The 12893-nt window shown below is 35.6% G+C and overlaps 1 protein-coding gene across 2 annotated transcripts; it reads left to right on the top strand.

Moving 5' to 3' along the window:
• The first annotated feature begins 187 nt into the window (after positions 1 to 187).
• LOC123871616 (diphthine methyltransferase) lies at positions 188 to 11881 on the top strand. Of its 2 annotated transcripts, XM_045915527.1 has the most exons (6): positions 188 to 383; positions 570 to 761; positions 7327 to 7469; positions 8109 to 8567; positions 9394 to 9529; positions 9920 to 11881. In XM_045915527.1, exons 2-6 carry the CDS (start codon positions 574 to 576, stop codon positions 10368 to 10370), a joined length of 1377 nt encoding a protein of 458 aa, XP_045771483.1. In that variant the 5' UTR covers positions 188 to 383; positions 570 to 573; the 3' UTR covers positions 10371 to 11881. The 2 variants fall into 2 exon arrangements, with proteins under 2 accessions (XP_045771483.1, XP_045771482.1); XM_045915526.1 differs by lacking the exons at positions 188 to 383; positions 570 to 761; positions 7327 to 7469 and adding an exon at positions 7673 to 7799 and having other exon boundaries at positions 8100 to 8567; positions 9920 to 10150; positions 10220 to 11881.
• Positions 11882 to 12893: the final 1012 nt, after the last annotated feature.

The following is a 12893-nucleotide window of genomic DNA, read 5'->3' as shown; positions in this document are numbered from 1 at the left end:
GTTATAAATAAAAATACTGAAATTTAGGTATCATTATTTTATTGACGCCAAGTGGCAAATGATAATGGTAATCGTTGACCTTCTTGATTTTCCCAGATTTTCCCCAATGGAAACACTATCCATAAAGCTATTATAATCCTTCATCCATGACACTATCTCATTGTCTATGGCCAATCCTGCTCTATGATGTCTATGGCTATGTATCTTGTTGTGTCAATGTGGTAATTTCGATCTTGTTTTGGAAAATACGGGTTTTATTTATGAAATTCATTTGCATTTACGATAAAATTGATACATTCCAACATTTGTTCAGCTTCATCTGTTTTGAGTGCATCGTTATCGCAATACTAGTGCTCTTGAAGAAACTGACGTGATCGTGTTGGGTATGTCCTAAATTGACTATAATTTTATCGTATTATTGTCTTTATTCGTTTCATTTGGGCGTGCGGCGCGATAATTTATGTGAATTTCACAATTGACGTTTAGTTTTTATTTATTTCGGTAAGTTTCACTCATTTGGTCTGTTAATTCAGTTTGTTTTTTTTACGATAACACTGTTCTCTTTACAGTGATATGGAGGCGATGGATATTCAGGCGGTCGAGTCAAAGTTGAGTGATGTGACCGTAACTGCGATTCCTATGAGTGGGAAGAGTACTCACAAGGATTTATCTATAAGTGGCAACAGCCATGCTACTATCTCGACAGTACCTGCGTCGTCTCCGTCTTCGATCGGCAAAGACAAGGATAACGGTATGTCGAAGTATGCTCAACTGCTAGCTGTCATTGAAGAGATGGGTAAGGAAGTGCGACCCAGCTACTCAGGAAGTCGCAGCTCGGCTGAGAGACTCAAACGTGGCATTGTCCACGCTCGCATTCTGGTCAGAGAGTGTCTCATAGAGACAGAAAGGTCTGCAAGACAGTAGTTTCCCGTAGCTATGTGTCCCAGTCAATTTTAGATACCTCAGTCTTGATAAGCTCATAATTTTTGGAATGAGGTGTCTTGTCATAAAACCAGGCCACATTTAAAAGTAATAATTTAATTGTATCTGTTTACTGTAAACTGGTTAACAAATTTTTAAAAGATGTTTTAGTGAAATAATAATATTCTAATTTTTATAACACTTAAGTGAAATACTAGAATAAAGTCAAATATATAATTCAGGGTACTTAGACATTAAATTTATGAACAATTTTGTGTGACACACTTTTGAGTTAAAAATTGTAATATTTACCTACTATTTTGGGTCATATTTTGTTATAGATAAAGATTTTATTCAGGTCCCCAAAGAGACAACTATCCGCTTTACAAAGTATACCTTATTATCTTAACTCTTGCATATTTTTATTAGTATTAAAGTTTTTAGATAAGGAAAATTTGGCAGTTGTGAATCCATACAGTTGTCAACAGTATATTATGTAATTTTAGCAAATATATAATAAGCATTACATGAATAAAAACCATTTTTAAACAATATGACATGGATAAAAGTTTCGGTTTTTGTATATTGTAGTCATTTTAGATGATTGCCATAAATGTAGTGAAGGAACTTAAAATTCACACTTGAAACACATGCGTAGCATTGTGGAAAAAAATTAATGTGACCATCTTTATCAAAACAGTGTAATAACATGAAAAAAAATTACTTATGCAACAAAAACTGAATGAAAGCTGTTGAAATTAGTTAAAAGTTGGCAACAATCTCCTCCAACTCTTGTCAGTGTTTATGGTCCTCTTCCATCCTTCTAACACCTTTGCTGCAGACTTAACTTCTATGATGATCCAAAATCTTAAAGGAGCCCAAGAACTTAACTGAAATGTAAACTTTAGTAGCCATGTCATATTGCTAGTTGCTACACATTGTATAGTGAGTGTCCTGATCAAACCGCAGGCTGTGATCGCAACATTTATTGTGAACATCTACCTCAAATGCAAAAAAAATATTAATATTTTTAAACTTTTTAATGGACAGTGTTGTAGGTATATTTAAGAGCAACATTAAAATATTAAAAACAGTGGGAATATTATACATAGTTGTTAGTATAATCTGTGCACAATAAAACAATGACAAAATCCTTCATAGTGATATTATCTCTGGTCTGATATTATTGTGGCTGTTTGTTTATGGCAGGGTATAACTGTTCTTTACTATTCATAAAAAAATATTATCATGCAATACTAGCATAGCAATGGATTCATTATTAGAACTGTTATCCATCAAACTAATGAAGAGATTATTATTTTTCACATCATCTATGTATATGGAAAAAATCATGTATCAATAATAATAATTTGTTTGATATGTTAAGCTTAAACACATCTCAGCCCATCCATCCCTTTGGTGGATATCAGGTGTTAGACCATCCGAAATCATCTGTCAGAAAACTTTCTGTAAACTTCAGAATCAGACATCTGACGTCTTTCGATGCGAATCAGAATTTTTTCTGACAATTTCTGTATGTGGTCAGCCTGAATTTCAATAGCAAAAAATTGGTTTGTCCTTATCACACATTTACAAAATGTGCTATCTCCCTCTCGTTTTGTTAATTTGAAAACAAAAAATTTCAGGCATCTTGCATGCCTGCTATAATATGTGACTGATTTTGTATGCATTGGTTACATGTAGAGACCAAGGTAGAAGAGTCTAATAGAATACCTACCTAATTATATTGTAATGCTTGACTGAGATGACTCGTGGGGTACAGTGCGTTTTTTAAAAGTTATTAAAAGTTTATTTATTCATAACCAGAGTCCAGAGTTGCAAAGTCGTCTGGCAACACTGAAATTTAGATAATAATAAATCCTGTGTTTGGCTATTGGGTGCTCCCAAACTCAAGAACTGACTCATTCAATTCAACGTTTTCCGTTTGACTGAGAAATAAAAGGGGCCTCGCAAAGTTGACGTAGTACATGACGTCCACGTTAGGTCCAGCGTCGCCACTCTCTCTCAACCCATTTCTACCTCACCAGCCGTATCAGTGAAACAGTATATAGTGTTTTTTTTTTTTTAACTGGGACAGAGTAAGGGGAAATCCAAAACTATATGAAATACAGGGAAACTGTCTTAGGAACCTGTAGGTTTTTTTTGGTAAAACAATTTTGGCATAGTCAATTTTTTGGTCAAGCGTAAGTTGGCCATAAAAATCAATGAAATTGATAAAAATATTTTTTAATGCTGATCGACTCATGTAAGGATCATTTCATTGTATGGAAAGAAAAATCGGAACAGCAGAAGTTGGCCAAATGTTCCTAAGACTGTTTTCCTGTATCTCCTATAGTTTTGGATTTTTCCATACTGTCCCAGTTAAAAAAAAACACTGTATACCTATAATCAGAATTAGCAAAATATTCCATGGATAATAATTTTATTACAGTTAATGCCATTTACATTAATTTGAATATTTATACAGAAAAATACCCTGTCTATGGAATTAATATAAAACTTAAATGTTTTTAGCCTTGTGCGTGACCTCAATTTAGAATATTATAGTTTTAAGAGAAATGTGCTCATTCATTTTTTTTGGTAGTTCTTATGTTTGTAATTAAGTTGTACATAATGTTTTAGTTTTAGTAAAGCTAATCCACCTTACTCAAGTCAAAGTTCAGGGATTTCAGGTTTTGGAGGTTGAAAATTGTTAAAGGGACATACATGCAAGTGATTTTGCATTTTAGTGCAGTACTACCACTTTTATAAGTAAGCCGATGTACCTGAGCAGAAATATCATTTTTGAATGGCGCGAAAATATCTCAGCCAAGCGCGCGTCCGTCCGCTACTGGTTGTTGCCTACGCGCCATGTTTGAGCTTGTTAGCACAAGTTTCTGTTGTTATAGTGTTAAAAATCTTAACGACAAGAAATAAGGTCTGTTTTTCAATGATGTCCATTTGATTTTAGTCAGCGTTAGGCTGCGCTTTTCTGCTCACACAAATTTTGCCGATGCGACTTATAAAAGTGGTAGTACTACACAGTTTTCAGTCGATTTTAATATTGCATTGAAACTCAAGCTTAAATACTTAATGTTTCTACTGTATGCTTAATTTAAGCGTGCCAAGTTCAAGAATATGTGACGTCATTAGATATTCTACTTAATAATTTTTTATTAATTAATCAATCTATCTATAATCTGCCAATATTCTGCTGCACCTGTAACTGCGCAGGTGTGGATCGGCCTTAAGATTCAATTAATCAGTACAAAATCACAGTTAAATAATCCAGAAAGTCACTTTACTATGTTGTCCCTATGTTAAAAATATATGTCATATAAAATCAAGCGAAAGTCGAAGTTTGGTCCAACTGCCGTTGATGTATACTTGATAGCGAGTAACTAGGTATAAGAAAAAAATTACGAAATAGATTTTAATATATAAAGATAAGTTACCATTAACTAATACCGTACTTACCTACTTCTTACATACAGTTACTTATTACTTAAGAGGGCTCTCTCCGTCACTCGTTTCCACTCGTTTCATACAATCGTAGTTCCAATTTCATTTGAATATTAAGCAACCAAAGTCCATGAAATTTTGCAAACATATTCTAGAAACTAATATCTATGTCTGTGGTTTTCCAGATTTCTGTTAAAATATTCGGTTTCAAAGTTACGCGGTCTTAAAATTTTCATACAAATCTTGGAGCCCCTGTAATTTTAAAACTACATATTTTTAGAAAAATCTAAAACACCACAGACACAGATATTAGTTTCTAAAATATGTCTGCAAAATTTCATGGACTTAGGTTGCTTAATATTCAAATGAAATTGGAACTACGATTGTATGAAACGAGTGGAAACGAGTGACGGAGAGAGCCCTGTTAAAATATCTTTAAAAGTCCATTTTCAAATTTTTATATTACATATTGAATTCTTTTCTATCTATCATGCATTATTTTAAATCAAAATTGTCATATTTTACTTTCATGATGTATTATTTTTCAAGGAAACCATTTGAATTTTTATTATAATTAGAAATCTCGTTATTTAGCAATTATATGAAAACTCTTCACCGGAGATATTAATAAGAAAATGCCTTTATAGAGGTGCGTTTCCACTGAGGCGGAGCGGAGCGGAGACGTTTTTAATAGATCAATCAGGTTACTGTTAGACGACGCGATAAAATTATCAATACATAATTAATCTGGTTGATTGAAAACATGTCTTTGCACCTCTCCGCTTTATTGGAAACGCACCCTAAAAGGATGAACTGCCTGACTAATCCGAGACTTTACATGTAGGTTTTTCTCTGTAAAGTAGATCGCCACTAAGAGAATTCCAGAAAATCAAGTCCAGTGGGCAGGGCAGTCAATATGTCTATTAACTGAAACGGAGCGGAGTGCAGATGTGATTATTCGACCAATCAGATTTTTGAGAGATGAGTCACTTCATATAGAAGTTGCTGAGTAACTCATTAACGCCCAGTCCAAAGCCTTGAACCTAGAAAACTGGAAATTGCACAGTGGTGCTCTTTATAATGTAACCTAAAAATAAAGCTGTATTTTTCGAAATTCCTACGACATAGAAAATATATAACTAACTAGGTGTTATATTTGGGAGTCTGTGTAGGTATCTATCTAAACACATTAAACCACTAGTGGTAATGGTTCGGTCTTAACTGTCACTAATCTGTATGCTGTCGCCTATGGCGATATGCATGAGTATTATCCAATTATGAAATGATGATAACTTTCGCTTTATGAAATGAATCAAGAACTGACCGAGCCAAGTTGGGGTGGGTTAGTAAGTCTTTTAATAATCTAATTGGTCTGCAGAACACAACTCCGCTCCGCTGCGCTTCAGTGGACCGATACCTTAAATTGACAGGCAATTGCAATCTCTAGAGTCCAGTGTAGAGTTTTCGCGTAAAAACTACAATCGAGTTTTTGAAACAGTTAATTTTATCCTAGTATTGTTTTAATCCTTGTAATTCGTAAGTGATGAACCATAAGACAGTACAAATTTTAGCATATTATTATTAGTATTGTGTGTTAAAATGTGAAACGATATAGTTATATATGTTGAATTAATCGCATGTACGCGACAGTATACCGTATTTATTATTATTATTCCCGTATGGACTTATTTTTATTAATTATTATTAAATAAATAAATGGATTTAAATTAGTGAATGTAGTTTTATTTGAAAAACATTGATTTTCCTTCCATTATATTAGACTCTAAATAAAAACCTATCTGGGATTTGGCGTATGAACCTGCAATTTTTTCTAAGGATATAAAAATTATATGTATTTGACCTACAAGGAAAAATATAAGTTAGAAGGCTCCCTTTTATTTAATCTGAAGTTAGTTAAGTACATATCTATGGTTAAGTAGGTAGTATTTCAATACATAAATAATAAATATTTTCAAACAAATAACGACCTTATATTTGAAGAAATTAGGTAAAAAACCCATATTACGAGTAGGTATGTGTTAACTACCAATATAAATGATATACTAACTTAATTCCTACTTACCTACTTATAACATCAATACGAAATAATTTGTGAAAGTTCAAACTTAGGGAGTTCAGCATACTACATCAGGAATTGAATTTTTAATATTTTTATAGCGCTCAGAATTATTTTAACATTCGTATCAGATGTTCTAATGTTAAAAACATAATAATTGTTAGAAAATAATGTGGAATGTGTGTTGGCCCATTATTCCTAAACTCCAAAATGAGTAAATATAGGTAGGTACCTTCCATTCACTTTGAAATCCGGTTCGAAGGACCACAACGTACATTGATAAAGCGTTTTTTTTTATTCCGACATAAGTTAGTCCTTGACTGTGATCCACCTGGTGGTAAGTGATGATGCAGTCTAAGATGGAAGCGGGCTAACTTAGAAGGAGTGTGACAGTTTCATTGCTTAAAATACCTATACTTAGTCTCCATATTTTGCAGTCTAATATTTTTAGTGTACCTACCTAGGTACCTAAAATAGGCAGGTAGGTATGCATTAGGTATTTCTTTCTCTTTTAAAATGACACCGTATCAGGTTCGTTTTTAAGCTGAACCAAATATTGTTTAGGCACTTGGATATTACAAATAGCCTATCTACTAATTACTAATCTAATTAATTATATTGCTTGCTTCATAAATAACAAGCAGTGCATAACAAGTTACAAAATATAATACATCAGTTTCTTAGTTAAAACAATATTTTTCCGTTTATACTTACCTACTTATTACTATTAATTATTACCTTTCCGTTTACCTAGTAGGTAGGCACCTATACCATATACAATAGTTACGCTCGCGGTTCTTCCAGCAATAAGCAGTTATCAGGAATTGTAATTTTTCTAGCATCTATTTATCTGCTCTCTTTTTTAGTGGCTCATTAATGGCGGCAACGTGGAATACGAAGTGTAAATGGCAGACGGGTTACAGCGCGGACTCCGTGGAGTGGTGTCCCGTGGAACCTTGGCGGCACGTGCTCGTGTGTGGGACTTATCAACTGGACAAGAGTGATCAAGGTAACCTGAAAATCTTCTTTAGTGGCTCATTGATGGCGGTAACATGGAATACGAAGTGTAAATGGCAGACGGGATACAGCGTGGACTCCGTGGAGTGGTGTCCCGTGGAACCTTGTCAGCACGTGCTCGTGTGTGGGACTTATCAACTGGACAAGAGTGATCAAGGTAATTTGCAAGTCTTCTTTACTAGCTCGTAGATGGCGGCAATGTGGAATACGAAGTGTAAATGGCAGACGGGATACAGCGCGGACTCCGTGGAGTGGTGTCCCGTGGAACCTTGGCGGCACGTGCTCGTGTGTGGGACTTATCAACTGGACAAGAGTGATCAAGGTAACTTGCAAGTTTAGGAGCTCCCAGATTTGATTCCCGGCAGGAGCCATTTCAGATAATTTCTAAACAGTTTTAACTAGGTCTGGTCTGGTGGGGAGGTGAGATTCTATCCAAGGACTAACTTTATCATCATCTCAGCCAATCGATGGCCAAAAGAATTTAGGCCACCACCGCACTGGCCAAGTGAGAATTGGCAGACTTCAGGCTCCTTTGAGAACTCTCCAGGCATGCAGATTTCAATGTCTTCCTTCACCGTTACTTCAACATAATCGAATAAAAAAAATATTTTTTTATTTTTAGAAACGAAAGATGCAGATCAGCCCAAGCAGAAGCGTCTAGGCAGAATCTACTTATTCCTACTCAACAAAATTACCACAGAAATATCTCCAACCCAAACCATAGATACAGCCGGAATACTAGACATGAAATGGTGCTATCATAAAATCCAAGGACACCCTGTATTAGCAGTAGTCACTTCTGACGGGTACATACAACTGTATCGGTTGTTGGATGAAAATGGAACTTTAAAATTGGAATTATGGATAGAGGACGCTATTTGTGGGAACGTATTGGCTCTGTCAGTTGATTGGTCGAGTAATAAAACGTCTACTGCACAGCCAAGTTTGGTCGTCAGTGATTCGTCGGGTGCTGTAACCGTTTTTCGGATATTTGGGAGATCTTTGGAGAAGATGGGATACTGGCTGGGTCACTCGTTCGAAGCTTGGATTGCGGCGTTTAATTACTGGAACCCTGATGTATTTTATTCAGGTAATTTTTGCTACCTACTTTTTTAGCCCCCGACCAAAAAAGAGGGGTGTTATAGGGTGTTATAAGTTTGACGTGTGTATCTGTGTATCTGTCTGTGGCATGGTAGCGCCTAAATGAATGAACCGATTTTAATTTAGTTTTTTTTTTTTTTGTTTGAAAGGTGGCTTGATCGAGAGTGTTCTTAGCTATCATCCAAGAAAATCGGTTCAGCCGTTTGAAAGTTATCAGCTTTTTTCTAGTTTCTGTAACCTTCACTTGTCGGGGGTGTTTTAAAAATTTTAATTTACACTTGTTTAATAATTAAATCAAAACCTAACGTTAGGTACTTCTGAATTAACTCTACCTATACTCTATCTATGGAAAGAAGTAATTTTTAAGTTATTTTATTGTCTCTATCATTTGTATGGGATTGCGTAACAGAGAGAGCGCAATAGTAACTTCTTTCCGCTGATAGAGTATTACTTAAGTAGGAACTTAATCTGCAACAGTATCCTTTTCAAAGAGTAAATGTATATCCTTTTTGTAGATATAATAGATAGATATAGGTTTACCTTCTTACTGGGTTTTAAGGCAAGTGCACGTGAGTTTACGAGATAGGTATATAGGTACGAAAAATGTCATCAGTCTAGCCACCAGGTAGGTACCTACATCTTTGATAGCTTATAAAATCTCGTAAACTTGACACTAAAAGATTTTATCTTATACAGTACTTGATTATATTTATGTAGGTTTAGTGCGTGGCCGCCATTTTGAAAAAAATAAAATGGCGGACAGTAGGCAGGCAAGGCTCCATACTAAAATATTCAAACCCCTTCGTAATGTTCAGGTGGTGATGACTGCATGTTCAAGAGCTACGACGTGAGAGTGGCCGATGTCCCGACTGCCACCAACCGCAGCCACGAGGCCGGCGTCACGGCCATCCGGAGTCAAATCCACGTGGAACACCAGCTCCTGACTGGCAGGTTACTATACCTACTTACATTTAACTTACATCTCACACTTATTACGTACAGTATGTACCTACTAAATACCTACCCTATAAGTCGTATCGGCAAAATTCGTTTATCGCAGTATAAGGCGCTGTAATTAGCTAAGTTCCCTTCTCTCTCGCACATATGCTGCTCAGCCAAGTCCATTACACATTAAAATTACATTTATTTTAGACATATTTTTTTAATTGTAAAGGGCAGTGAAAAGCTAGCCGACAGACAGACAGATATATAGATGTACTTTCGCATTTATAATATTAGTATGTATGGAGAATGGGCTTTTAACGAAACAGGTCGCTCCCAAAACAAAAAAGTTTTTAAGTCTGGTACCTATATACTTATTTTTTTTAACTTTTATTTCAGTTACGACGAAAAAGTCCGTCTCTGGGACGCGAGGAGTCTAAAACGCTGTATCACGGAAACGGATGTGAACGGTGGCGTGTGGCGTTTAAAGTGGCATCCTTCCAATACGAGCGTCGTTTTAGCGGCCTGCATGTACGGCGGGTTTCGTGTGCTACGCGTGACAGACGAGGTCGCGGTCATGTGCGAGTATGTGGAGCATGAGAGCATCGCGTACGGCGCCGACTGGCAGTTTGATGCCAAGTCCACTGTAGAGTCTGATGACACTCCTGAGTCTAATGGCAAGTCCACTGCTGAGTCTGATGGCAAGTCCACTGCGGAGTCTGATGACAAGGCCACTGCCGAGTCTGACAAGTCCACTGTCGATTCTGATGACAAGTCCATTGTTGCGACTTGTTCCTTTTATGATTGTTCCATGCATATTGGTGAAATAGTTATACAGAAATGTCTATAAAAATGGTGTTTCGTTATAGATTAAGTATAACATTATAGTTATATATACCTAAGTAACGTGGCGAAACACACATAACTTCCATCTATACCTACTTTAGCTTTTCTTAGCTGACTAAGGGCCGATTTTTCAACCGTCAAATAACTTTTATCTGAGGAATTTAACGTATTGACAGATTTCCTATACAAAAACCGTCAAACCTTTATTCCTCATATAAAAGTTATTTGAGGTGTCGCGGCCGTTTAAATATACGAGGTACCACAAGTACAGTCCGACAAGGCTATTTTGGCCACGCGTGAGAAGTGCACTAGTTGATAGTTCGCTGTGTCGGCATAAAGCTACAACAGCGCCCTCACTCAAGTGCCAAAAGAGCCTTGTCGGACTGTAAAGTTCACGTGCGCTAATGAATTGCAAGAACTGTGACAGACAAATAAAAACGTTTTGTAGAAGGTAATTAATTAAAAACAACACACAACACTTGTAAATATGAAAAATAAAAGTTACCATTATCATTTTAAACATGTTGTATTTCAATTTGCTTATAATGTCATGATAAATATAATTTATAACAATTACATACTTAATAAAAAGTAGTTATTTCGCCGTAAGTATAATAATTAAAAAAATCTTACACCATTTATACAAGGCTTTGGGATGTTCATAGATTTAACTTTTTCAAATGGTTTTTTTAAAAACGCTAAACTGGCCTGATCTTCCCCTACTGTAAATTTGTACCTTAATATTCTCTAAATACAGTCTATTTTGCTATTCACTGGAATTAAGATACATTACAGATAATAATAATTTATTTAATTTTTTTCTATGTTCTTAGATCTTAGATAATAAATTCACTTTTTACGCTATCCAGTGCTATTTTTATAGCTTTGTTTATTTAATAAACTATGATGTACCTATCTATTAGGTACGAATTATTTTTCGTGAAATGGTTTACGAGTTTTGCAAACACGTTAAAACGTTAAAAAGCGAGTTCATGATATGAAAAATTTTGATTTTCGAACGTAATCGCGCCGCGAAAGAATGAAAGAAAAAAAAAACGTTAATTTTTTAAATTGTCCCACGCATCACATGCTATAACTAAGAGCTGTTTATCCCGGAGCTTCTTTCACTAGAGCAAGCCAAAATATCTCAAGCAGAAGAAGCGTTGGAATAAACTGTGTATGCTTGCGAACGCTGTGAAATATTAATGTGGGTGGTTTCCTACGGAAAGCTTTTTTGTGAAATCATAGGCCATAAATGCCATTTTACTCAAATGCGAGTGAGTATATTATTAGAACGATATTCTATGTAAACGTTTGCAAAGCTCATAATTCAATAGAAAAAGTGGTGATGGTAGGTATAATCGGTCACTTTTGGTAAAAAATAAAATAAAAAAAGATGAATGATATAAGTAAATTTTTTATTCAGTTTCTAAGAATCCAGCGTCCGTTTTATCCAATATAAACATGGGTCTCCACTACCATAAGTAGTCGCCATTTTCGTGAACTCAATGTTTTTTTTTTTTAATAAAACAGGTTGAAAAGATAAGAGAATAAATTATAGAACAAGTAAAATATAGATTAAAAAGTTTAAAAATGTGTAAATCACTTATTATTATTAGCGTGAATAGCGTGGATTTAACAGATTATCACAATTCGAAATAGAAAAAAACCCATAAAAATGTAAAATATCCATGAGCCACGAAAAACGTAATATAGACGGATGGTATAAATTATTTATTTTACCATTTTGATATACCTATAGTATACGACGAACTAGCCCGTTGCAGGTGACGTACGTGTGTGCGGGGCATCCCGCGACTCATACCCCGGTTGCCATCTCGACCTGTCGCGACTATACTCAGGTTTACACTTCTGATGTTTAAACTAAACAAAGCATGTACAATGTTCCAGTTTATCAATACGTAATTACGACTAGTCCTCAATTTAAAATGGCAACGAAACAATTACAGACCTTTAGGAGCAACGCACACCGGCAGAATCTATTGATAACAACTCTAACTAAACTTTATTTACTTTGGCGAAGCGGCGATGGCGACGCGCGTACTCTCGGGTTTTTATTACCGAAAAACCGATATACGTTGGGGTCCCAAGGTGCTGGAATGGAGACCTCGCATCGGAAATCAGTGTTGGAAGAACCCCTACTAGGTAGAAAGACATCAGAATCGTAGAGCGCCGCTGGATTCAGGCGGCGCAAGACCGTGGCCAGTGGATGTATGTACATACAAGAAACTTATCGGTTGGTTAAGGTGATGATGCCGATACCCATGGATACCTTAAAAGTACACAATATATGTACAAGTACACAAATGCCTCCTGAAACAGTTATCACTTCACCAGGAGGCATGGCCTCACACTAAAGCTTGTAAACACTATATTTTGTTAAGTTAAAAAAGATTTATTTAAAGATTTACAATGACAGACAGTTAAAGTTGTTATCAAAAAGACTGCTCTATTCCACTTCCGTCAGTTTGCGTTGTCCCTCAGGGTTCACAGATGTTACACACAC

This window comes from Maniola jurtina, chromosome 14 (genome assembly GCF_905333055.1).
Source record: "Maniola jurtina chromosome 14, ilManJurt1.1, whole genome shotgun sequence".
Lineage (NCBI taxonomy): Eukaryota > Metazoa > Arthropoda > Insecta > Lepidoptera > Nymphalidae > Maniola > Maniola jurtina.
The sequence above is the reverse complement of the archived record's forward strand: the minus strand, read 5'-3'. Positions and strand labels throughout refer to the sequence as shown.